This window comes from Chiloscyllium plagiosum, chromosome 7 (genome assembly GCF_004010195.1).
Source record: "Chiloscyllium plagiosum isolate BGI_BamShark_2017 chromosome 7, ASM401019v2, whole genome shotgun sequence".
NCBI classification, from domain to species: domain Eukaryota; kingdom Metazoa; phylum Chordata; class Chondrichthyes; order Orectolobiformes; family Hemiscylliidae; genus Chiloscyllium; species Chiloscyllium plagiosum.
This window is the reverse complement of record NC_057716.1, coordinates 93,982,463-94,008,384: the sequence shown is the minus strand read 5'-3', so window position 1 is coordinate 94,008,384 and position 25,922 is coordinate 93,982,463. Positions and strand designations below refer to the sequence as shown.

Genomic DNA, 25,922 nt, shown 5'->3' with positions numbered 1-25,922 from the left:
TTGTGTGTATTCGACAGCAACATTAGAATCATAGAATTCCTACAGTATGGAAACAGGCCCTTCAGCCGAACAAATCCACACTGATCCTCCAAAGAGTAATCCACCCAGACCTATTTCCTGACCCTATTATCCTCCATTTTCCCCTGACTAATGCACTGAACCTGCATATCCCTGAACACTATGGGTAATTTAGCCCGGCCAGTTCACCTAACCTGCACACCTTTGGATTGTGGAAGGAAACTGGATCACCCAAAGGAAACCCACACAGACACAGGGAGAATGTACAAACTCCATACAGACAGTCACCCGCACTTGGAATCGAACCCAGGTTCCTGACACTTTGAGGCAGCACTGCTAACCACTGAGTCATCATGTCATTATTAATAAGTACAGAACTCAGACTGTGCGCCTAAGTTCATAATATTGTAGTTTTTTTAAGTAGCCAGCATTGTAAATAAACTTCAAGTTATCTGACTCACAAGAGTCTGACTCTTTGTGGTCGATATAACATAGTTTCTGATTTATTACACATTCACCTGTATCGCCCAGCATTTTTAGTTTTCAGATTTTCAACATCCTCAATATTTTGCTTTTGGCAATTCTTGCAATGAGGGAAGGTAACAAAAAATACAATATGCAAATTATTAAATTTGTGACTACCAGGGGTGAAGAAAGGAGGCAGGTTGGGCATATTGAAATTGCTCTTTTCTTAAAATTTATTCACATGAATATCATTTTATGTGAACTTAGAGCCAGAGGGTGGTGAATGCTAATATCATTTGGCCTATTCTTTGTCACTGACCCAATATATTATTCATGCCCATTTACATTAACTATTCCTGCTTTGAAGAAGGCAATGAAGGTTTCGTCTGTGATGTTATTGATCCATAGTTATGGCATGTGTGTGCTCAAATGTTCCATCCAAATGCTTATATATAAAGTGGGGAGGAAAATCTGTGGAGGCTATCCTATTATATCTGATTTGTTGAATGGAAAATCTGCAGAAATTTCACTAAATTGGTGTAAGACATCACATCTGTCTAAACTTTAGTTTTGTGGTTGTAGTTTCAAGAACACTGCACTGATTTATGTGCACACTGTAGGCTCATAGTCAAGTACAGTTTTGTAAGAAATGCTGGACTGTCTGAAGGGACATTGTTATGTGACTACATGAAAACATAATGTGGATGTAAAACAAAATCTCATGGCACTATTTGAAGAGCAAGGAAACCTCCTGAGGTCTTGGCCAATATTTGTTCCCCAACTAACATGACAGAAACAAATTATGTGGTCATTATTATTTAAATTATTTTAAGAATGCTGATTCTCATTGAAGTGAAAAATTTATTCAGTAATAATTCTGCATTCTTGGAGACTCAGCTAAAATGTAATTTATTATGGTGGGTTATCTCGGATATATATGGTTAAAATTTGGACTGTAAGCTTTTTTGAAATGGAATAACATATGGAAATTTCCTTAGTATTCCATCATGGGATGTGTCCATCACTGACAAGGTCAGCATTTATTGTTTACCCTTAACATTCCAGAAGGCAATGTTGGTAAGCCTACTCATTAAGCCATGGTAATCCATGGTGAAGCTATTCTGATTGTTAAGAAAGGACTCCCAGGATTTTGATCCAGCAACACTGAAGAAATGGCCTGATGTGCATGAACTTCTACTCCTTAAACTTCCAGGTGGTTGAATCATGGCTTTGGGAGATACTGTTGAAGAGACTTGATGAATTGCTGCTCACTCCTGTTCATGTTCATTCCTGCCATTGTGCCTCAGTGTGGAGAGGATGAGTATTAACATAATGGTTGGGCTGCTGATCAAAGGGCTTAGTTGACTTGGTTTTCATCAAGCTTCTTGAGTATTATTGGTGTTATACTCATTCAGGGAAGTAGAGAATGTTCCATCATAGGCCTAACTATCAGGAATAGAGGAACATGGAGGGGTAGAGAGACGTGCAAAATTTGTTGGTAGCTGAATAAGAAGTAAGGCTTTGGCTCGAGAGGCTTCAGAGAGCAGTGGCTCAGTAAAAAGTACAGGTACGCTCAAGTAAAGTCCTTTTAACTTTCCTTTAAGTTTTACAGCAGTTAAGATGGCAAATAGGGCAGTCGCATGTTCTTCCTGCAGAATGTGGAAGCTCAGGGAGACTTCCATTGTCCCTGATGACTATATTGTGGGAATTGTACCCAGCTGCAGTTCCTGGAAGACGGTGTTAGGGAGCTGAAGCTAGAGCTGGGGTTGGATGCATTCAGGATCATCCGAGGTGAAAGTGAGGACTGCAGATGCTGGACGTCAGAGCTGAAAAATGTGTTGCTGGAAAAGCGCAGCAGGTCAGGCAGCATCCAAGGAGCAGGAGAATCGACGTTTCGGGCATAAGCCTTCTTCAGGAATGAGCCCTTCCTGAAGAAGGGCTTATGCCTCAAACGTCGATTCTCCTGCTCCTTGGATGCTGCCTGACCTGCTGTGCTTTTCCAGGATCATCCGAGTTACTGAGCACTTCCTAGATAAGAGTTTTAGTCAGGTGGTGACACCTACGGTGCAGGCAGAGAGTAGCTGGGTGGCCACTAATAGAGGCAAAGGGAGTAGGCAGAGAGTGCAGGAATCCCTGCGGCCATTCCCCTGAAAAATAAGTATACCGTTTTGGATATTATTGATGGGGGGAATGACCGTTAAGGGGAAAGCAGCTTGGTGGCACTATAAGACCATAAGGCCACTATGACTAACTCGGGGGCACAGCTGGAAAGGGTAAAGGTAAACAGGACCTTAATGATAGGGTACTTGATAGTTAGGGGGACAGATAGGAGATTCTGCGGTTGCACATCGGAATCCAGGATGGTGTGTTACCTTCCAGGTGCAAGGGTCCAGGATGTCTCTGAGTGGCTGCAGAACATTCTCAAGGGGGAGGGTGAGCAGCCAGATGTCATTGTGCATGTTGGCACAAATGACATAGGTAGAAATAGGGATGACATCCTACAGAGTGATTATAGAGAGCTAGGAGAAAAGTTAAAAACCAGGAGCTCATTGGTGATAATCTTTGGATTACTTCCAGTGCCACGTGCCAGCAGATTATGGCAGACGAATGTGTGGCTAAAGAATTGGTGAATGGGGCAGTGATTCAGAATTTTAGATCATTGGGATCCTTTCTGTGGCATAGGTGACCTGTTCAAGAAGGATGGGTTGCACCTGAACTAGATTAGATTAGATTCCCTACAGTGCGGAAACAGGCCCAACCAGTCCACACCGACCCTCCAAAGAGTAACCCACCCAGACCCATTTCCCTCTGACTAATGCACCTAACACCATGGGCAATTTCCCATGGCCAATTCACCGAACCCGCACATCTTTGGACTGTGGGAGGAAACCAGAGCACCCAGAGGAAACCCACACAGACACAGAGAGAATGTGCAAATTCCACACAGACAGTCGCCCAAGGCTGGAATCAAACCTGGGACTCTGGTGCTATGAGGCAGCAGTGCTAACCACTGAGCCACCGTGCCACCCAGTAGAGGGGGGAACCAATAGCTTGGTGGCTAAATTTGCTCGTGCTGCAAATGAGGGTTTAAACAGATTGGCAGTGGGGGGCGGCAGCGGGGGTGGGGGGGGGCGTGATCTGCAACAGTAGGGAGGCAAGTGAGAGGCTCAGAAGAGATTCAGTAATCAGAAATAGTAAGTTGAAGAGACAGGTCAGGATGGAACAAGACAGGGAGCAAGGGATGCCTGTTAGATTAAACTGCATTTGCTTCAATGTAAGAGGGCTGACAGGTAAGGCCGATGAACATAAGAACTAAGAGCAAGAGTAGGCCATCTGCCCCCTTGAGCCTGCTCTGCCATTCAATAAGATCATGGCTGATCTTTTCCTGAACTCAGCTCCGCTTACCAGCGCTCTCACTGTGTCGTTTAATTCCTTTGTTGTTCAAAAAAAATCTATCTTAGCTTTAAGAATGTTTACTGAAGTAGCTTCAACCACTTCACCGTGCAAAGAATTCCATAGATTCACAACCCTCTGGGTGAAGAAGTTCCTTCTCAATTCAGTCCTAAATCTGGTCCCTCTAGTCTTGAGGCTATGCCCTCTTGTCCTAGTTTCACCCAGCAGTGGAAACATCCTCTCTACTTCTATCTTATCTATTCCCTCCATAATCTTATATGTTTCTATAAGATCCTCCCTCACCCTTCTGAATTCTAATGAATATAGAACATTACACAGAACATAGAACATAACAGCGCAGTCCAGGCTCTTCGGCCATCAATTTTGTGTCAACCTATGAAACCAACCGGAAGCCCATTTAACCTATACTATTCCACTATCATCCATATGTTTATCCAATAACCATTTAAATGACCTTAAAATTGATTCTACTACCTTGCCGGCATGGCATTCCACGTCCTTACTACTCTCTGGGTAAAGCTTATACTCTCTGAGTATAATCCCAGTCTACTCAGTGTCTCCTGATGAAACAACCCGCTCAACTCCAGAATCAACCCAGTGAATCTCCTCTGCACCTCCTCTTGTGTCAGTACATTCTTTCTCAAGTAAGGAGACTAAAACTGCATGCAGTCCTCCAGTGTGGCCTCACCAGCACCCTAGATAGCTGCAATAGAATCTTCCTCCTTATAAACTCAATCTTTTGAGCAATGAAGGACAAAATTCCATTTATCTTCTTAATTACCTGTTGCACCTGCAGACCAACCTTCTGTGCTTCCTGCACAAGAAAATCCAGGTCCCTCTGCATAGCAACATGCTGGAATGTTTTACCATTCAGGTAATAAGCCTTTTTACTGTTTCTCCTACCAAAATGGATGACTTTACATGTATTAACATTGTATTCCATTTGCCAGATCTTTATCCACTTAAAGTGTTTATGTTCCTCTGCAAAGTTTCACGATCCTTTGTACATTTTGCTCTGCCATTCATGTTAGTGTTATCTGCAAACTTTAATACATAACACATGGTCCCCAACTCCAAAATCATCAATACAAATTGTGAATAATTGTGGTCCAAATACAGATCCCTGAGGCACACCACTAGTTACTGAGTGCTAACCAGAATAGCACTCATTTATCCCCACTCTTTACTTCCTGTTAGTTAACCAATCCTCTATCCATGCTAATACTTTATCCGTAACGCCATACATCTTTATCATATGCAGCAGCCTCTTGTGCAGCATCTTTCGAAGTTCTTTTGGAAATCCAGGTTCACTGATCCAGTAGGCCCCCATTACCCACCTTATTCATAATGTCTCATAGAATTCCAAAGGATTTGTTAAGCATGACCTGCCCTTCATGAAACTATGCTGCTTCTGCCCAATAGGACAATTTTTATCGAGACGCCTTGCTGTTTCTTCCTTGATAATAGACTCAAGCATCTTCCCTACTACAAACGTTAAGCTAACCAGTCTATAATTCTCCATCTTTTGTCTACCTCCCTTTTTAAACAGTGACATCACATTTGCTGTTTTCCAATCTGCTAGAACTGCCTCAGAGTCCAGTGAATTTTGAAAAATTACCACAAGTGCAGTTGCTATTTCTCCCACTATCTATTTTAGTACCCTAGGATGCATTCCATCAAGGCCAGGAGACTTGTCTACCCTTAGCTTCATTAGCTTGCCCAACACTACCTCTTCTGTAATAATGATTGTTTCTGGGTCCTCACCTACCTTTGTCTCTTTGTCAATTACTGGCATGTTATGAGTGTCTTCCACTGTGAAGACCAATACAAAAGACCTGTTCAATGCCTCAGCCATTTCACCATATCCCATAACCTAATGCCCATTCTCATCCTCTGAAGGATCAATGTTTACTTTAGGCACTCTTTGTTATTTTCTTGACAAAAACCTTTGCTATCTGTCTTTATATTCTGGACATGGGTAGGTACGTGGGACTGGGATATTATAGCCATTACAGAAACATGGCTATGGGAGGGAGAGGACTGGCAGCTTAATGAGCTAGGATACAGGTGCTTTTGTGGTACAGAGTTGGTGGAAGGTAGTGGGATGGGGGTGTTGCATTTTTGATTAAGGCGAGTATCACAGCAGTAGTCAGAGATGAAGTAATTGAAGGACATCCAGTGAGGCTTTGTGGGTGGAGCTTAGAAATAAGAAAGGGATGGTGGCATTATTGGGGTTGTACCAAAAGTCAACGGGAATTAGAGGAACACATATGCAGGGAGATTGGGAAGACTTGCAGGAGCAATAGTGTTGTCATAGTAGGAAATTTTAATTTTCCTAATATAGACTGGGACTGCCTAAGCCTGAAGGGCATAGATGGGATGGAATTTGTTAAGTGCATTCAGAAAAGTTTCCTCAAGCAATATGTAAAGGGTCCTACTCAGGAAGGGGCAAAACCTGACATAATCTTGGGAAATAGGGCAGAACAGCTGACTGAGGTGACAGTGGGGGACACTGTCCACACCAACCCTCTGAAGAGTAACCCCCCCCCCCCCCCATTTACCCTTGACTAATGCATCTAACACTATGGGCAATTTAGCATGGCCAATTCACCTGGCCATTACATCTTTGGATTGTGGGAGGAAACTGGTGCACCCATAAGAAACCCACGGGGAGAATGTGCAAACTCCACACAGATAATCGCCTGAGGTGGGAATTGAACCTGGATCCTTGATGCTATGAGGCAGTAGTGCTAGCCACTGAGCCACCGTGCTGCCCTTAGAGGGGGTGTTGGACATATTGGCATGCATGAAGGTGGATAAATCTCCAGGTCCTGAGCAGGTATATCCAAGAACACTGCAAGAGGCAAGAGAAGCAATTGTGGGAGCCCTGGCTGATATGTTTGCATCAACTTGCCTCAGGTGAAGTCCTGGAAGACTGGACAGTAGCTAATGCTGTGCCCTTATTCAAAAAGAGGTGCAAAGAAAAGTTTGGGAACTATAGACCATTAAGCCCAACATCTACGGTGGGTAAGTTACTTGAGAAGATTCTGAGGGGTAAGATATACTTGCATTTCGAAAGGCAGAGTTTGATTAGGAGTAGTCAGCATGGCATTGTGCATGGGAGATCATTCCTCACAAATTAGTTAGACCTCTTTGTTGATGTGACCGGGAAGTTTGACGAGGGTAGGGCAGTAAGTGTAGTCTCTACGGGATTTCAGTAACGCCTTTGGTAAGGTTCCACATAGTCGGCTGCTCTCGAAGGTCAGATCACATGGAATCTAGGGGGAGCTGGTAAATTGGACACACAATTGGTTTGATGGTAGGAAGGAGAGGGAATAGTAGAAGGATGTTTGTCGGACTGGAGGCCTGTGACTAATGGAGTGCCTCAGGGCTCAATGCTGGGCCAGTACTGTCTGCTTTCCATAGCAATGATTTGGATGAGAATGTACAAGGCATGATTCAGAAGTTTGCTGATGACACTAAAATAGGTGGTATTGAGGACAATGAGGAAGGTTATCAGAAATTGCAGCAGGACCTTGATCACCTGGGGAAGTGAGCCAAGAAATGGCAAATGGAATTTAGTAGAGATGAATGGGAGGTCTTGCATTTTCGATAGTCAAATCAAGGTAGGAGTTTCATGGTGAACGGTAGGGCCTTAAGGAGTGTAGTGGAACAGGTTCACAATTTTCGGAAAATGGAGTCACAGGTAGACAGGGCAGTGAAGAAGGATTTTGGCACATTGGTCCTCAGCAGTCAGGGCATGGAGTATAGAAGTTTGGAAGTCATGTTGCAGTTGTACAGGATATTGGTAAAACCACACTTGGAGTATTGTGTTGGTTTTGGTCACCTTGCTATAGGAAGGATGTTATTAACCTGGAAAGAGCGCAGAAGCAAGTTACAAGGATGTTGCTTGGACTCAGTGGTCTGAGTTATAGGGAAAGGTTGGAAAAGCTAGGACTTTTTTCTTTAGAGCACTGGCGAATGAGGGGGGATTTTATAGAGGGGTATAAGATCATGAGAGGCATGGATAGGTGAATGCACTCAGGCTTTTTCCCAGGGTTGGGGAATCGAGGACTAGAAGACAGCAGTTTAAGGTATGAGGGGAAAGAATAAAAGGGAACCCAGGGGCAACTTTTTTACACAGAGGGTTGTACGCGTATGGAATGAGCTGCCAGTAGAAGTGGTTGAGGCAGGTACATTGACAACATTTAAAAGGCAAATGGACAAATACATGGATAGGAAAGGATTAGAAGGAAATGGTCCATGTGCAGGGAAATGGGGTTAGTGCAGATGGACATTTTGTTCGGCATGAACCAGTTTGGGCCAAAAGGTCTGTCTCTGTGTTGTAGGATTCTATGATTCTATGACTCTATGACTACATTAGTATGATGATTAAGCTACTTGATGAGTAACCCAGAGTCCCAAGTTCATAATAAGAGCAGAAACTAACCAAGCACTGAACAATGTGTGCATTAGTTGGGAGAAAGTTGGGAGGATTGCATGAGTTTGGTGGTAAGGAGCTTCCAACATCAAGAACAGAAAGTTTAGCCAAGTTCTGTATGGTGAGGTCTAGTGCATGTCAGAGACCTCTCTGCACTAGCATGCATTAATATCCTCATTAATACATCATCATGCTTCATTCATATGTAGTTTTCCATTCTCTCACACCCACATAGGAACTAGGTGGTAAGAATTCCTGACCTGAAAGTCAGGGTTCGCTCCTGCAGACTTTCATAAGTAACCAACATACCTGGGCATGCTTCATGGGCAGTGGCTGCATGTACCTCTCTCCAACCCAACATCCAGTTGCCTGGTGGCAAAGCAGAGTGCAAATTTCCTCTGTCCCTCATAATGGGATTAATTGACATGAACTGGGCAGGGCACCTGTAGACTGCCAATGCTTGACCAGGTGCATGGCTGGTCTTTAAAGATGGTTTCAGTGGCAGTGATCCTGAAAGTTCTAGGCAGAGGTCAACACATTATGTCTCATAGAGAGAAACCCTCTGTGAACCTGACTAAAACCTATGCTTAGACAATTTCTGATAGGATATAGCCATTGTAATTGAAATTTCAAATAGAGCTGGGTATTTGAAATGAAATTAACACAATAAATATGGAATGAAAAGCTTGTGTTATTAATTATGACCACGGAACAACTTGATGGTCTTGAAAAACCCAACTAACTGATTGACAGGTGTCATTTGGGAAGGAGACTTGCTGTCCTTATCTACTGCTGTTCACATACGCCTCCAGACTCATAGATATGTGGTGAATTCTTAATTTCCCTCTGAAATGGTCTCACAAGTCAATTATTTGAGCATTCTTTTGTCAATTATACACTTTCTGAGAAAGCAGAAAAGTTAACAAAGAGGAGAAATGGGGGCTTAGCAAAAAGGTTTTGGGATCTTCTGTTAGAAAGATGGCAGTCTCTTATATAGTTCCATACAATATAAAATGAACGTGCACATATTTTCATAATTGGCCGATTAGTACTGAGATAGTCGATGTATACCAGATGATTGGTAAATCATAGTTGAATATTTGATTCCAAATCATTACCTTCAAATTATTGGTTGTTCTTATTTAAGTTACCTGTTAGAGAGTGTGATGTGGTGATTGCTGTTGATTCGCTCCTGAGGGCAGATCCACAACTTGATTCAACAAAACGCCCTTTTATGGAGACTAAAGGAGAACCTGAATTTTGTAACGCAACTTTCAGAGGAGTAATCCCATTGAACTGGACTGCTGACAGGCAGCCAACGAAGCCTTCTGTGTTCGCTCTGTGCGTCTCTTTATCTAGATTATCACTGTCTGCAACATGAATTAAACATCATGTGAAATTAGTCAGTTGCAGGACATGATAAAAGTCGACAACAAGTTAATTAAATTCAAATTAACACTTATAACTGCCCACACATTATGGATTGCAATCAGCTACAGCATTCGTTAAAATACATTTTGTTTATCCATATGATCCTCCTACGTATAACGAAGCTAGAAATTGCAAAGATTTAAATAAATACTATCTTAACAGTCAGTTTTGTTAACCATTCCTTAAACTATTCATGCACGGCATCAACCCTTGCATTGATTCACTTCACGTCCTAAGTGCAAAGTGCAGCGAGAAATTGATTGTTAATTAGACTTAAGGAGGAATAGAAAATGTTGAAGTCAATTTTTCACAGGCTGCAGTCCCTTAATTGTAAATTCATCAGAATTTTAATCAAATTTGCTTGTGTGTCATTCTAACTTGCTCAATGACACTCTGAGGCCATTGGCAAGAAAAGCTCATTACTATCAAGAGAGCATTTATCATCAGGTTTACGACCAGAAGATCAATATTGAAAGCCATACATTCTTGAGGAATCTAACACTGCTCCTTAAATGTGGGAAAATTAGGAGCCCTGAGACCACACTTGTCAGTACTTAGATCTACAGTTTGCCCTCTGTAAGGTAGCCTTCTAACTGTCTGTCTATGAACACACCACCATAACCTGAAACACTAACTCTGCTACTCTCTCCAAAACTGTAGTCTGATCTGCTGAGTAGTTCCAGAATTTTCACTGATTATCACATATTTCCAGCAAATGCAATATTTTGCTTGTGGAAGAAAGAGTTGGAACAATTATTTAGCCTAAAGTTATCAAATGGCATTTACCATGTGTCTTGGATCACAGGATGTATCCAAGCAGTTCTTTTGGGTTAAATGCAGTCTAAAAAAGACTTGCTAACATTAATTTACTCAGATAGGAACATTCGTTGTGTAATAATAAGAGATGAAAAAGGAAGAAAAACAAAGGACTGAAATATGAACAACTATGAAGTAATATAAAAGATGAAAAAGGAAAGATGAGACAGCAATGAGTTTCACATCCTTCTGCAGTTTGGGAACCCTTTGATTGACGGCTGGTCTAAAAGCTTAGGTTTGTTCCTGGCACCATTCACGATCCCAGTCAGAGATGAAGTCCAAAAATGTGGAACAAAACTTTCTCTTATTCAGTGTGACAAACAGCCAGCACAGAAAAACAGATACAGGAAACAAGCTGCTTACAAGTATAGAAAACAAGTTTTGATTGTGCTGTCTGTGGCACGTACAGGAATGTTCATAGGACTCATTCAAGGTCATGCAGCTGTTGAATATCATCAACAATTTCAGCCCAACCTATACACGATGGGAAGGTGTCAGGACTACTCCTAGTCAGCATTTACAAAGGTAAATTGGACTTCATAGTAAAAGCACAACTTGTGGTGGACAGAAAGCAGGATACTACAGCTCTAAAAGCTACAGTGAATCCACCACTATCAATATCCCGGGGGTTACCATTGATCAGAAATCTGGGAGTTTACCAGATAAACGGAGTGGTGAAAAGAGCAGCTCAGAGGTTTGGAATACTACCAGCAAGTAACTTACCATCTGACTCCACAAAGCCCACAGGCACAAGTCAGGAGTGTGACAGAATATTCCCCATTTGCTTGGATGGGTAGAGCTGCATCAACCCTCAAGAAACTTGACACTATCCAGAACAAAGCAGTCCGCTTACTTGGCACCACATCCACTTCCTCCACCACCGATACTCAATTAGTACTATCTGCAAGATGCATGGCTGAAATTCACCAAATATCCTGAAACAGCACCTTCTGAACTCACGACCACTTCATTCTTGAAGAACAAGAGCAGCAGATACATGGGACTTCCATCATCTGCAAGTTCTCTTCTAAGTCATTCATCATCTTGACTTGGAAATATTTCACCATTCCTTTGGTGTTGCTGGGTCTAAATCTTGGATTTCCCTCCTTAAGGGCATTGTGGATCAACCTATAGCACATGGACTGAAGCAGTTCAAGGAGGCAGTTCACCAACCTCTCATGGGGAGCCAGGCATGGACAATAAATGAAGGCCATTTCTCACGAGTGAAGATTTACAAGGATGTTGCCAGGGTTGGAGGGATTGAGCTTTAGGGACAGGCTGAATAGGCTGGGGCTGTTTTCCCTGGAGTGTTGGAGGCTGAGGGATTATGTCATAGAGGTTTATAGAATCATCAGGTATTTTCCCTGAGGTGGGGGAGTCCAGAACTAGAACACATAGGTTTAAGATGAGAGGGGAAAGATTTAAAAGGGACAACTTTTTCATGCAGAGGTTGGTGCGTGTTTGGAATGAGCTACCAGAGGAAGTAGGGAAGGCTGGTACAATATTTAAAAAGCATCTGAATAGGAAGGATTTAGAGGGGTCAAGTGCTGGCAAATGGGACTAGATTAATTTAGGATATCTGGTTGGCTTGGATGAGTTGGACTGAAGGGTCTGTTTCCATGCTGTAACATCTCTATTATTCTGTAATAAAAAAAAGTTAGCTCATTATTTATCACAGGGAAAATATTGAAAGTTGTTATAAAATATTTATAAAAGGGCATTTGAAAAGTGCAAGGTAATCAGGCAAAGGTAACATAGTTTTCTGAATGGGTAATCATATTTAACCAATTTGTTGGCAATCTTTGAGGATGTAACATGTGTTTTGAATGAAGGGAAACCAGTATGTGTACTGTGCTTAGATTTCCAGCAGGTATTTGTTAAAGCGCCACATAAAAGATTATTGCATAAATAAAAGGTCAGGATGGAGAATATTGACATGGATAGAAGGTTGGCTGGCTGACAGGAAGCAGACAGTTGATATAAATTAGTCTTATTCAGGTTAGCAAGGTTAATGAATAGTTTACCACATGGATCAGTGGTAATCCTTGGACATTAATAGTTTGCCATTTATCTAAATTACTTGCGTGAGGGTAGTAAATCTGCAGAATTCTTTCCTGCTGAGGACTGGAGAGAGAGGGTCACAAAGTGCTTTCAAGATGGAAAGAGATAAATTTTTAATCAATACAGGAATCAAGGGTATTGGGGAAAGGCAGGAAAGTGGCATCAATTGAATGGCAGAGCAAAAAGATAAGCCAAATGGCCTACTTCCATTCCAAAGTCTCATCGTCTTAAGGAAGGGACTAAAGGCATAGTTGCCAGTTTTGCTGGTGACACACAGATGGGTCAGGAAGTAATAGCAAATTTTTATGGATGCTGGAAACTGTATTGGAAACAAAAATTGCTGGAGATCCCAGCGGGTCAGGCAACATCCATGCAAAGAATGTAAGCTATCGTTTCGAGTCTCAATGATTCTTGATCAGAGCTAAAGTGACGTGTGGAGTGGGCAGCATTTGTGCAATGGTGGGAGGGGTTAGAGTGCTGGATGAGAAAAGATGTTGATAGTTCAGATTAAGTAATCAGAATATGAGAAAGGCAGAGCAAACATGTGTCTAACTACCAGACATGAAAGAACAATCAGTCCTGCTGGGGTGATAGAAGGGGAAAGAGGGTGAAAGAGAATGTAACAAGTAAGGCTAAAAGAAACGGAAGGATTGGGTTCACAATTTGAAGGTGTTTAATGCAATATTGAGCACAGAAGGTTGTAAACTGACTAGTTTGAAGATGAGATGTTGCTTCTCTGGTTTGTGCTATGATTCGCTGGAATACTGCTGCATGCCAAGGACAGATAAGTGGGCATGCGAGCAAGATGCTGTGTTATAATGATCAGCCATGGGAAAGTTGGTTTCACTGAAGAGGCTATAAGAAGGCTATTAAAAGCTATAGAGAGGTTAAGCGAGTGGGCAAAAATCTGGCTAATGGAATTGGACGTGGGAAAATATTAAATTGTCCATTTTGGCATGAAAAATCAGCTTGGGGCTGTAGAGCTGTGAGATAGAGAGGGACGTGGGTGACCTAGTTTGTGAATCTCAAAAGGCTAGTATGCAGGATATCTTCAAGTAATTATTGCGAGGGGAATTTAGTACAAAAGTAGAAATATTATTCAACATGACACAGGGCATTGGTGAAATCATATCTGATGTACTGCACATGGTATTAGTGACCTTATTTAAGGAAGGATATAAATGTAATCAAAAGTGGAATGGTTGGATTGTCTCATAAGGAAAGGCTAGACAGGCTAGGTGTTTCAAAGAATGAAAGATGATTTGAGTAAAACATTTAAGATTCTGAGTGGTGGATATAATTTTCTTCTTTTTTGAGAATCTAGAACACGAGGTCACAGTTTAAAATGAGGTGTCACCCAATTAAGCCAGAAATGAGTTTTTTTTTCTCTGACGGAGGATGAATTTTTGATTATCTTTTCCTTAGAAGGCAGTGGAAACATAGTCCTTGGTTATTTTTAAAGTGAAAGTACACAATTTTTTATTAAGCAAGTGACTGAAAGATTATCAAAGGTAGGTGGGAATGTGGAGTAATCAGATAACCACAACATATTGAAGGGAGGAAACTCAAAGGGCTGAGTGGTTGATTTCTGTTCCAAAGCTATACACATTTGTACATGTGAGTTTATACATTTATATATAAATTTGGAGGTATAGTCAATACTAAGGTATAAGTTACAAAATAAAAGATTATAGTCAATAAACTTACAGAATGGGTGTGATGTAGGCATATAAGAGGAACTGCATGTTGGAATGAAGAAAAAGGAGGCTATATGTTATTTCAACATTATGACCAAATGTCGGAAAGAATGAAAGATCCTCACATATGGATAAAGGAAAATTACTAAAAATGGTGGGCTTAATTTTCTGATGGCCAGATAGTCAACTCTGCAGCATGGATGCCAGTTGATAGGAACCTGTGGAATCCCCAACACAGTAGATGCTGAGGGAATTGCCCAGAAACTGAATTTAACAATTGGCAATGCCCTTGCCTTGGAAATCTCTGCAAGTGCCCATTTAAATCAGCCAGCTAAGTGGGTTCTGCTACAGCGAAGTTAAATGCCTTGGAAAAGTTGGACAATTAAAAACTCAGTGTGACTTCTGGGTTACTTCTTTTATGTTGACACCCCCAGCTTGCCATGTACACTTCCAACTACACTTTCCCCAAACTTCTTGTAACACCTGGATCCTGACCAGACAATCCTGCACCCCCCATCCCCGCCCCCCTCCACCCACACTCTGCTAGTTCCCTAACTCACAGAACCCAACATGCTTCTCCTCGCCTGGATACAGCATCTATAATTACCTTCACTCAACACTCCATCCCTTATCTTTCACAAATTTTTATCTTTCACAAAGCCTTATGTCTTGGAACTTGAACCATCTAATCCCCTACTCACCTGGCACTCTGTCCATCCAGCATCCTGCCCGTCTGGCACCCTCACTTCACATATCTTAGATACATTCCCATCACAGTTAAATAAGTGGCTGCCTGTGTTGTTGGACATTTAATTAACAGAATGCATTAAATAATCCCATTGAAAAATGGCACAGCTTGACATCCCAGATGATCCCCAAACAAAGGGATTTGTATGATTTAATGAATAGTCTTTCTGGAGAAGCCAAGATAAATAATTTCCAACCAGGAATGCGGAGCTCTTTCTTAACAGAGAAAAAAGTAGAAGCAGAGTGGCAATATGATTGTCATTGTGATTCATTGGAAAATAAATCCAGTGTGGCGGCTAAGAAGCCCACAAATAACACAAATAAGCAGAAAGGGTATTTTGCAAGGAAAAAGAATCAAAAAGCCATGTAATTATGTTTTGACTGCATTAAACTTTGATTGAACCACAATTGGAATATTGTGCGCAGTTGTCATATCAATATTGTCTACAAAAGCATCAGATAAGGTATACAAAGGAACCACAAGGCTGATAGCAGAACTATAAGAATATCCTGATCAGAAAAGGCTGCACATGCTCTTGTACAGAAATTGAAAGCTTGGTGATTGATCCCATAGAAGTCTTTATGATCATGAAATGGCTTTATAGGATAGAACTAGATAAGTGTTTCCAATTATGAAAAACTCCAGAATCAAAGTAGATGAGTAAAGATTGTCATCAATGGGGAACGTAGGACAAACTGCTTCATACATAGAATGGCAGCAAATCGTTACCACAAACATGAACTGTTCAATAGAATAGGTTCATTTATTGGGAAACTAGGTAAGTTGTATTGGAAAAAATGAATAGTAAAATATGCTGATAGAAGTACATGAATAAAGGTAGGAGAAGGCTTATACAGGGCCAGCAGAGATCTGCTCAGCTGGATGGTGTATTTTAATGTTGCAGACCCAATGCAATTGGAAAAGTTAATTATGCATTTCGATAGCAAAGATCCTGCTGTATACTAGGTGCTATGTACAGAAAATTTTGTTGACCATTAAAATGATGCTTGTCAAAACTTAACTCTTACACTAGTTGCACTAGCATTAGGGGGATGGTTACCTCAGTTGGCTGGATGAATGGTTTACGACGTAGAGTGAAGTCAACAGTATTGATTCGCTAAATGAGGTTACCCATTAAAGGTACCACCTTTTCATCCTCTCCCCTTACCTGATCCTCAGGTTAAACTACCACCAATCATTTCTCTCTCTAATGACAGAACAGCCCTATCTTCTGATAAAACTAAGATGACGTACCAAACTTTACCTTTGCTACCGGTAACATAGGATTGAAGGAGAAAATTGTGAGAATAAACTAATTTGAAGTTCATCCTAATGCAAATTTAGAACAGTTTATTGGAGAAGCCACTGGAATGGGCCTAATATTTTGTCTTAAGCCCAATTTGACACCATCCAAATGCCTGATTATAACTGTATAAATGACTTGATTTTGAAATAATTAAAATCTTACTCATATTGTAACAAGGTGGCATGAAGTCTCATGTCAATGTAAATGTAATGTTTGGTTTCCCATATCCAAACTCACAAGAAGTCCCAATCAATCACTATTTCTGGATTCACTGTCTACACTGACTCATGGTCTGACTCAAAACTTCCATTGCTGGATTGAAATCCCTCCATATCCTTACCCTTCCCCATCTCTGTAACCTCAGTGCCACATGTGCTCTGCACTCTTTCATTAATGGTCTCTTGTGAATCATGACCTAACTCTTGGTGGTCATGCTTTCAGTAGACTCTGAGATTTGATCATTATGTTTCCTCCCTTTCTCGACTTCCTTTTTTATATTAAGATTTAAAACATATTTCTTTGTTCAAGTAGGATAAGACTCCTTGGTTTTGCTGTGGAAGATTCCACTCTTGCCCTTTCTGTGCCCAACAGTAGAATGCAACCCATAGTGTCATGAGGTCCACTACATGTACAGCACGGGTGCAGTTTCTGAATCAGATCATGCCTCACAAACATTATTGAGTTCTTTGAGAATGTAACAAAACACATTGATAAAGGTGGAGTAGTGAATGTGGTGTACATGGATTTTAGCAAGGCGTTTGATAAGGTTTCCCATGGTTGGCTCATTCAGTAGTATGGAGGCATGGGATACAATGTAATGTGACTGCCTAGATAAAGAATTGGCTGGTCCATAGAAGACAAAGGTGATAATAGATAGAAGGTATTCAGCCTGGAGCTTGGTAACTAGTGGTGTTTTGCAGGCATCGGTTCTGGGACCTCTGCCCTTTGTGATTTTTATAAATGACTTAGATGAGGCAGGGTAGGTTAATAAGTTTGCTGATGAAACAAAGGTTGGTGAAGTAATAGATGGTGTAGAGGGCTGTTGTAGGTTGTAACAGGACATTGACAGGATGCAGAACTGGGCTAATAAGTGGCAGATAGAATTCAACCTGGAAAAGTGTGACATGATTAATTTTGAAAGGTTGAATTTGAATGCAGAATACAGGGTTAAAGGCAGGATTCTTGGCAGAGTGGAGGAACAGAGGGATCTTGCGCGGTCCATGTCCATAGGTTCCTCAAAGTGACCGCCCAAGTTGGTAGGGTTGTCAAGAAGGCATATGGTGTGTTGGATTTCATTAGCAGGGGGATTGAGTTGAAGAGCTGCGAGATTATGTTGCAGCTCTATAAAGCCCTGGTTAGACCACACTTGGAATATTATGTTCAATATAGGTCACCTCATTATAGGAAGGATGTGGAAGCTCTAGAGAAGGTGCAGAGGAGATTTACCAGAATCCTGCCTGGACTGGAGGGCATGTCTTATGAAGAAAGGTTGATGGAACTAGGACATTTCTTATTGGAGCGAGAAAGGATGAGAGGTGACTTGATAGAGGTGTATTAAATGATGAGAGGCATAGATAGAGTGGATAGCCAGAGACATTTTCCTAAGGTGGAAATGGATATCATGAGGGGTCATAATTTTAAGGAGATGTCAGAGGTCGGTTCATTACACAAAGAGTGGTAGGTGCATGGAATGCCGGCAGTGGTAGTAGAGTCAGATATATTAGGGACATTTAAGCAACTCTTGGAAAGGCACATGTAAGATAGTACAATGAAGGGTACGTAGGTTATTCTGATCTTCGAGCAGGATAAAAAGTCAGCACAACATCGAGGGCGAAAGGGCCTGTACTGATCTATGTTCTATGAATCCATTCAAGTCAGAATGAGGATCACGCATCATTCAATTGAACCCCACTACCCACTCAGTTAACAGATACAACTAGAAACTGAACCAACTCATTCCAAAGGAGTTTTAGGTTGCGACATAATCAGGCATCTTGTAGTCCAAAGCTGTGAGAACTGATGCTGGATGCTCGCATTTCATTGCATGGTTAACCAAGCATTGCAAATCACTTGTTATTGATATATGTTAGAAAGATATGCAAGTTGATATTGAAGCTGTTATCAATATGCCTTCCTTGTCCATCAATCCTGGAAAAAGACTTGAACATCAAATTTCAGCATAAGGGCTTAAAAAAAAACTACCCACTGCACCACAGGAACACCAAAACACCATATATGTTGCTATTGCTTTTTATGTCATGACCATGAGTTTGTCTTCTTTACAAAACAGCTTCCAATGACTGAATGAAGGTTGAATAGTTTCTCCATTACATCTATATTATAGTACTGAAGAAAATGAATGGGTAATTGCAAGAACCTAGAGGACAATTCAGTGACTGTCACAAGGTAACAACACATTGTGGTGATTAAGTCATTTCACAGAAAATATCCAGAATGCTTGAATGCTTCCAAACCACAGAAAAACTCAAAACTCTGGAAAACTGAAATGAGAATAGAAATTGTTGTTGTATTTGTGTCACAGTTTATCAACCTTGAAATATGTTACATCCTTGAAACGCATTTCAACCTGCAGTATTCTGCACGATATAAATGGAATTTGGGGGTGGTGGCTATTTTCTGCTATTTGAAGTGAGTTATTTTGTACAGTGAGGGGAGGGTGGTTCGATGTCATCACAACTGAATCCTGTGATTTGAAGTGAGGTGGTATTAAACTTTCATTTTACTGCAGTGATGTTGGATTTTGTTTCTCGATGTATTACAGGACAATATCATACTCTGTACACAATTTAGAATGTAATGCTCAGGGAGAAATAAGAGCTTTTTCCATCGCTGAGAGAAAATCTCAAAGAATGATGAAAAACTATACCACTGGAATATATAGAAATTAGGACTAGGGTAATAGTTCCAGTCATCAGCACTGCATCACAATGAAATCAAAATGAACAATCAGTGCTTCTGGTATTTGTTATATTCTTCTCTTTGCTGCAAGCGCATCAATCAATCAGAAGGATTTATGATAAAAATGCTTGGGTCAGGGATGTCACTGATCGGCTGCAGAGCATTCTAAAAGGGGAGGGTGAACAGCCAGTTCTCTTGGTGCATATAGGCACCAACGATATAAGTAGAAAGCGAGATGAGGTCCTGAAAGAAGAATTCAGGGAGCTGGGAGAGAAGTTAAAGGGGAGCACCTCATAGGTTGTGATCTCAGGATTACTACCTGTGCCACGTGCTAGCCAGCATAGAAATGAAAAAATAGGCAGGATGAACACATGGCTTGAGAGATGGTGTAGGAGGGAGGGGTTCAGATTTGTTGGACATTGGAACCGGTTCTGGGGAAGGTGGGACTATTACAAAATGGACAGTCTACATCTGAACCAGACTGGAACCAATGTCCTTGGGGGAGTTTTTGCTACTGCTGTTGGGGAGGTTTTAAACTAATGTGGCAAGGGGCTAGGAACCAGAAGAGAAAACAAGTAGGCAGCGAGGTGGTGACTGGAGACTGTAAGAATTATGAAGATAACATTAATAAAGGGAAAAATAGGCAGAGAGCAGGTGAGTGCAAAAGAACTGGTGGCCTGAAATGCATCTACTTTAATGCAAGGAGTTAGTGTGTAAGGCAGATGAACTTAGAGCTTAGATTGGTGATTACATTATTGCCATCACAGAGACTTGGCTGAAGGAAGGGCATAATGATTGGCAACTAAATGTTCCAGGATATAGAAGCTTCAGACAGGACAGTGAGGGAAGTAAAAGAAGGGGTGGACTTGCATTGCTGGTCAGGGAAGATATCACAGCTGTGCTAAAGGAGGACACTATGGCGATTTTGGGTTGTGAGGCATTATGGGTGGAGCTGAGAAATAAGAAGGGTGCAGTTACATTGTCGGGGCTGTATTACAGACTTCCCAACAGTGAGCGTGAGATAGAAGAACAAATAGGTAAACAGATTATGGAAAGATGTAGAGGCAACAGGGTAGTGGTGATAGGAGACTTTAATTTTCCCAACATTGGCTGGGCTACACTTAGCGTCAGAGGTCTGGATGGGGTAGAATTTGTAAGAAACATCCAGGAGAGTTTTCTAGAGCAGTATGTCAAAGTCCAATGAGGGAAGGGGCCATATTGGACCTGGTACTGGGGAATGAGCCAGGACAGGTGGTAGATGTTGCGTTAGGGGATTTCTTTGGCAACAGTGACTACAATTCTGTAAGTTTTAGAATACTCATAGATAATGAAGAGAGAGGTCCTAAGGGAAGAGTACTAAACTGGGCCAAGGCCAATTATATCAAAATTAGGCAGGAGCTGGGAAATTTGGATTGGATACAGCAATTTGAAGAGAAGTCCACATTTGAGATGTGGGAGGCTTTCAAAGATAGGTTAACGGTAGTGCAGGATAGGCATGTCCAGTTGAAGGCAAAGGATAGGAAGAGCAAGATTCGTGAACCATAGATGACAGGAGAAATTGTAGCCAAGAGGAAGAGGCAAGCGTACATAAGGTGGGCGGCACGGTGGCACATGGTTAGCACTGTTGCCTCACACCGCCAGAGACCCGGGTTCATTTCCCCCTCAGGCAACTGACTGTGTGGAGTTTGCACGTTCTCCCTGTGTCTGCGTGGGTTTCCTCCAGGTGCTCCGGTTTCCTCCCACAGGATCTATTTATATTTAGAAAAGAATGGGCTTATCAGTGATAGGCAACATGGTTTTGTGCGGGGGAGATCGTACCTTACCAATTTAATAGAGTTCTTCAAGGAAGTGACCAAGTTGTTAGATGATGGAAGGGCTGTTGATGTCATATACATGGACTTTAGGAAGGCATTTGATAAGGTTCCCCATTATAGACTAATGGAGAAGGTGTAGTCACATGGTGTGCAGGGTGTTCTAGCTAGGTGGATAAAAAACTGGTTGAGCAATAGGAGACAGAGAGTAGTTGTTAAAGGGTGTTTCTTGAAATGGAGAAAGGTGACCAGTGGTGTTGCACAGAGGTCAGTATAGGGGCCACTGTTGTTTATGATATACATAAATGATCTGGAAGAGGGCACTTTTGGTATGATCAGTAAGTTTGCAGTTGATGGGCAGAGAGATCTGGGAGTGCAGGTCCATTGTACCCTGAAGGTTGCTGAACAGGTGGATAGAGTGGTCAAGAAGGCATATGGTATGCTTGCCTTCATTGGATGGGGTATTGAGTATAAGAGCTGGCAAGTCATATTAAAATTGTACAAGACATTGGTTCGGCTGCATTTAGAATACTGTGTACAGTTCTGGTCACCACATTACCAAAAGGATGTGGATGCTTTTGAAAGGGTGCAGAGAAGGTTTACGAGGATGTTGCCTGGTATGGAAGGTGCTCCCTATGAAGAGAGGTTGAGTAGGTTAGGTTTATTTTCACTAGAAAAAAGGAGATTAAGGGGGGACCTGATTGAGGTTTACAAAATCATGAAGGGTGTAGACAGGGTGGATAGAAACAAGCTTTTTCCCAGGGTGAAGGATTCAATAACCTGAGGGCTTTCAAGGTGAGAGGTGGAAAATTTAAGGGGGATACATGCGGCATGTACTTCACACAGACGGTGGTGGGCGTCTGGAACGCGTTGCCAGCAGAGGTGGTAGAGGCAGGCATGGTAGATTCATTTAAGATGCGTCTGGACAGATGCATGAATAGGTGGGGAGCAGAAGGATACAAATGCTTAGGAATTGACCGACAGGTTTAGACAGTACATTTGGATCGGCTCAGGCTTGAAGGGCCAAAGGGCCTGTTCCTGGGCTGTAAATTTTCTATGTTCTTTGTTCTAATTCTTTATTGAAGGATAAAATGAAATACAATGTCTATTCGAGCTAAGTATAGTATATGAGATGGCTATCATTGCACTTTAAACCGCCAACAAATCTTATCTGTAGCTCCCCTAACTCCCAACCTCAGTCCTGAAGAAGGGTTACAGCCGAAACATTGACTTGTCCACCTCCTGATGCTGCCTGGCTTGCTGTGTTCAGAGATGTGTAGGTTATGTGCATTAGTCAGGGGTAAAATATAGGATAGTAGGGTTGGGAAATGGGTCTGGATGGGTTACTGTTTGGAAGGACGATGTGGACTTGTTGGGCTGAAAGGCTTGTTTCCACACAGTAGGGATTCTATGGATTCTATGGTGTTCCTCCAGCCTCCTGCTTGTCTACCTTGGATTCCAGCATCTGTAGTTTTATTTTGTCTCTAACAAATCATGGGACTAGTTGTCATCATCTTTAGCAATCACTCATTAATATGAGTGTGATTGCTCACCTAAGAAATTCTGTGTCGCTGGGCATTCGTTCTGTGGCTCCTTGCATGGTTGATGAGCCCAAATCTAAAGCGGAGTCTCTGACAATAGGTTTGACAGGTGTTTCCGGGAAGTGGAATTGGTCCTGAGCCTTGAGATCACTGGCGTCCCTTTCCCTGGTTCATTTATTATACTTTCTCTTGCTGAGAAGTCTCAAAAGAATTGTGTCCCTTCATACAAGTCACACCTTAGACCAAGGTTCTCTTATATATTGATGGCAAACACTTTTGAAAATTGTCAGTTAATGAAATTCTAGAGAGACTGGATTAAAAAGTTAAGACCGTAACACCTATTCTGAGTAAGAGGTACGAGTATCACATGAACATCCCTCTGGAGGTTAGGTATTTGCCTCTGAATTCCCTGGCTCTGACCTGTTACAGTAGCTACAGTAGTTATGTAGCTGGTCCAGCTCATATCACGTTGATGGTAGAAGCAAATGTAGGCCCTTCAGCCCATTGAGTCTGAGTCACCATTCAATGAGGTCATGGTCAATCAGATAATCCTAAACTCAGCAAGGGAGGCCTAGTGGTATTATCACTTGACTGTTAATCCAGAGACACAGGTCATGTTCTGGGGAACTGTGTTCAAATCCTGCCATGGCAGATGGTGGAATTTGAATTCAACCAAAACCTGGAATTAAGAGTCTAACGATGACCATGAATCCATTATTGGAAAAGCCTAGCTGGTTCATTAATGTCCTTTAGGGAAGAAAGCTGCCATCCTTGCTTGGTCTGGCCTATATGTGACTCCAGTAATGTGTTTGACTCTTAACTGCCCTCTGGGCAAATGATGTCCTCATCCCATGAATGAATAAAAAATCTTAACTTTCTCTACTTTCCCCCCATAATGTTTGATTCCCTTACAGATTAAAAGTCTATCACAGCCTTGTCAACTCTTTGAGATAAAGAATTTCGTATGTTTGCTACCTTTTAAAAGAAGGAATTCCTTCTCATCACCATCTTAAATGGGGGACCCTTAAGCTATGTGGTCACAGATTCTCCCAAAAGGGGAAACAACGTTTCTACGTCTGATCATATTAGATTCCCTACAGTGTGGAAACAGGTCATCTGGCCCAACAGGTTCACACCGACCTCCAAAGAGTAACCCACCCAGACCCATATCCGTCTAATGCACCTAACACTATGGGCAATTTAGCATGGCCAATTTACCTGACCTGTACATCTTTGGACTGTGGGAGAAAACCAACGCAAACACGGGGAGAATGTGCAAACTCACACAGACATCTACCTTATCAAGTCCCATAAGAATTTTGGATGATTGGAAAGATCACTACTCATTTTTCTAAACTCCAATGTGTTTTGGACTAGGCCAGACCACTCAAAACATTCTTGAGCAGGCAACCCACAGACCATAACTTTGCAATTTGTTTCGGTAAGTGTACAGTGAAAGTTACCCGGAGTAAGTTCACTAGGTTGACTACTAGATTTTAGAACAGACAGGAATTTATTCACAAAATTACACAATGAAACACAAAGAACAGAATAAAGAACCTCTACTGAACTCAGTCAATCCAAACTAGGACCTAATTACTGCTGTTCCGAATATACACAAAAGTCCTAATAAGCAACCCTCTTAAAGACCAGTTTAAAAAAAGGAACAGTCGCTGACAAGTTGAAACTAGAAGGGCAGAAACAGAGAGAGAGTTTCCACACAGCTCACTGTTAAACTCTCAACTAGTTCTGAACTGAACTGCTAGAGAGCTGACCACTCCCCTTTCGTTATACAGGTCACTTCTAAAACATGGCCACTTTGGCCTGAATTCTCATCTGTTTACATATAAGCAAAAAGGTCTCTCAAAATCCTTTAATCTCTGTACCAAATCAGACTAATCGGTACCAGGAGCGGTTTATGACCCCTCTGAAAAAAAAGCAAGGACACAGTATCCTTGAGAATAGGAACAGCTTTTAGAAAATAAGGGACCAGCTTTGTGACAAATGAGTATAAGCCTATCGGAGACAATTTCTCCACATAAGACAGTCCCTTCACAACACAGTATCAGCTGAGAGAACCTTCTCTGGATTGCCTCCAATGCCAGTATATCTTTTCTTGGAGATGTCATATGGGGATGATGAGTCTAGTTTGAGAGCTACCTGACTTTAGTAGTCCTCAGTTAAAGTGCTGTCCAATGGTGTCAGCATGAGAAAGCTCTGCATCTGCTACTGCTGTGGCACACTGTAGGGTTCACATGTGTACAGCCGGTGGTAATCTTTCCTTTTAATTCACATTGAGTGCAAGCAATGAATAGCACCACAATGGGCAGAAAATAGATGTGATACCTTGAGATATTGTGAAGTTCTTCCAATTGTTAGACTAGCTAATTTTATGCTTGTGTAAGAATGTGTCAGGAGGAAACCAGATGAAGTTGAATTTCCTCTTCAATCACGTGGTAATCATGTCTCTTACTCAGAATATATTTGACTCCTTCTTCTTTTCCCCCACCTCTTTTTCTGCCAAATGTTGGACTGTGTTGACTCCACCTCGACATTAACAGACTTTGCCTGGGAGAATCAACATGTTTAATTCCAGCTACATGATGCCATACAGGGCTAAGTGGCAACATTCTTGCTGATCTGTGGGAGTACTTCTGTAGAAGATGTTATGAACCATATCAAACCTCTTAAAACATATTAAGATTATAACCTAGACCCCAACCTTTTCATATTTTTAAAAATAAATGTAAGGCATTCTGTTCTGGATGCCTTCAGTTGGTCAATGTAAAAGGCTTGAGGCAAAGCAGACTTCATTTTTACACTATAGTTTAAATACAAAGAAAGAAGAATTGGAATAATTTAACTCGATTGGAACATTTAACAGAATAATAGATTATTTAACTACGAAACAGCAAAACAACGTCAGTTCTAACATTATAACATCCCATAAACACACCTTTGGCAAAGGCAAATTCAATAAAATAGATTGTCTCACATGCAATTCTAGCAGCAGGGAAGAGAACCCTAACTTTTAGCTGTAACAGAGAGAGGAATAAGAGATTCCGTATCCAGCTTCAAGTCTCAAGCAACTGCTGAAAGCTGAAACTAAAATCTTGGTTCTGTGGGAGCTTGGCCCCATCCCTTCAAGCTGCTTCTATTGTTCCAACTTCATTAAAAAAAAACTAGCTGGAGTCAGAGTGGACAGCTCATCTCCGAGTTTTCGACACTTGCTTTTAAAAAAATTGACAGAACAA

At 41.5% G+C, this 25,922-nt stretch overlaps 1 protein-coding gene across 1 annotated transcript in view; it reads right to left on the bottom strand.

Moving 5' to 3' along the window:
• Nucleotides 1-25,922, bottom strand: part of LOC122551779 (contactin-associated protein-like 5) — an 879,926-nt gene that overhangs the window by 71,353 nt on the left and 782,651 nt on the right. The window contains exon 22 of the mRNA XM_043694242.1: nucleotides 9,490-9,708. Coding sequence (XP_043550177.1) covers nucleotides 9,490-9,708 — 219 coding nt within the window. The remainder of the gene's footprint in view (nucleotides 1-9,489; nucleotides 9,709-25,922) is intronic.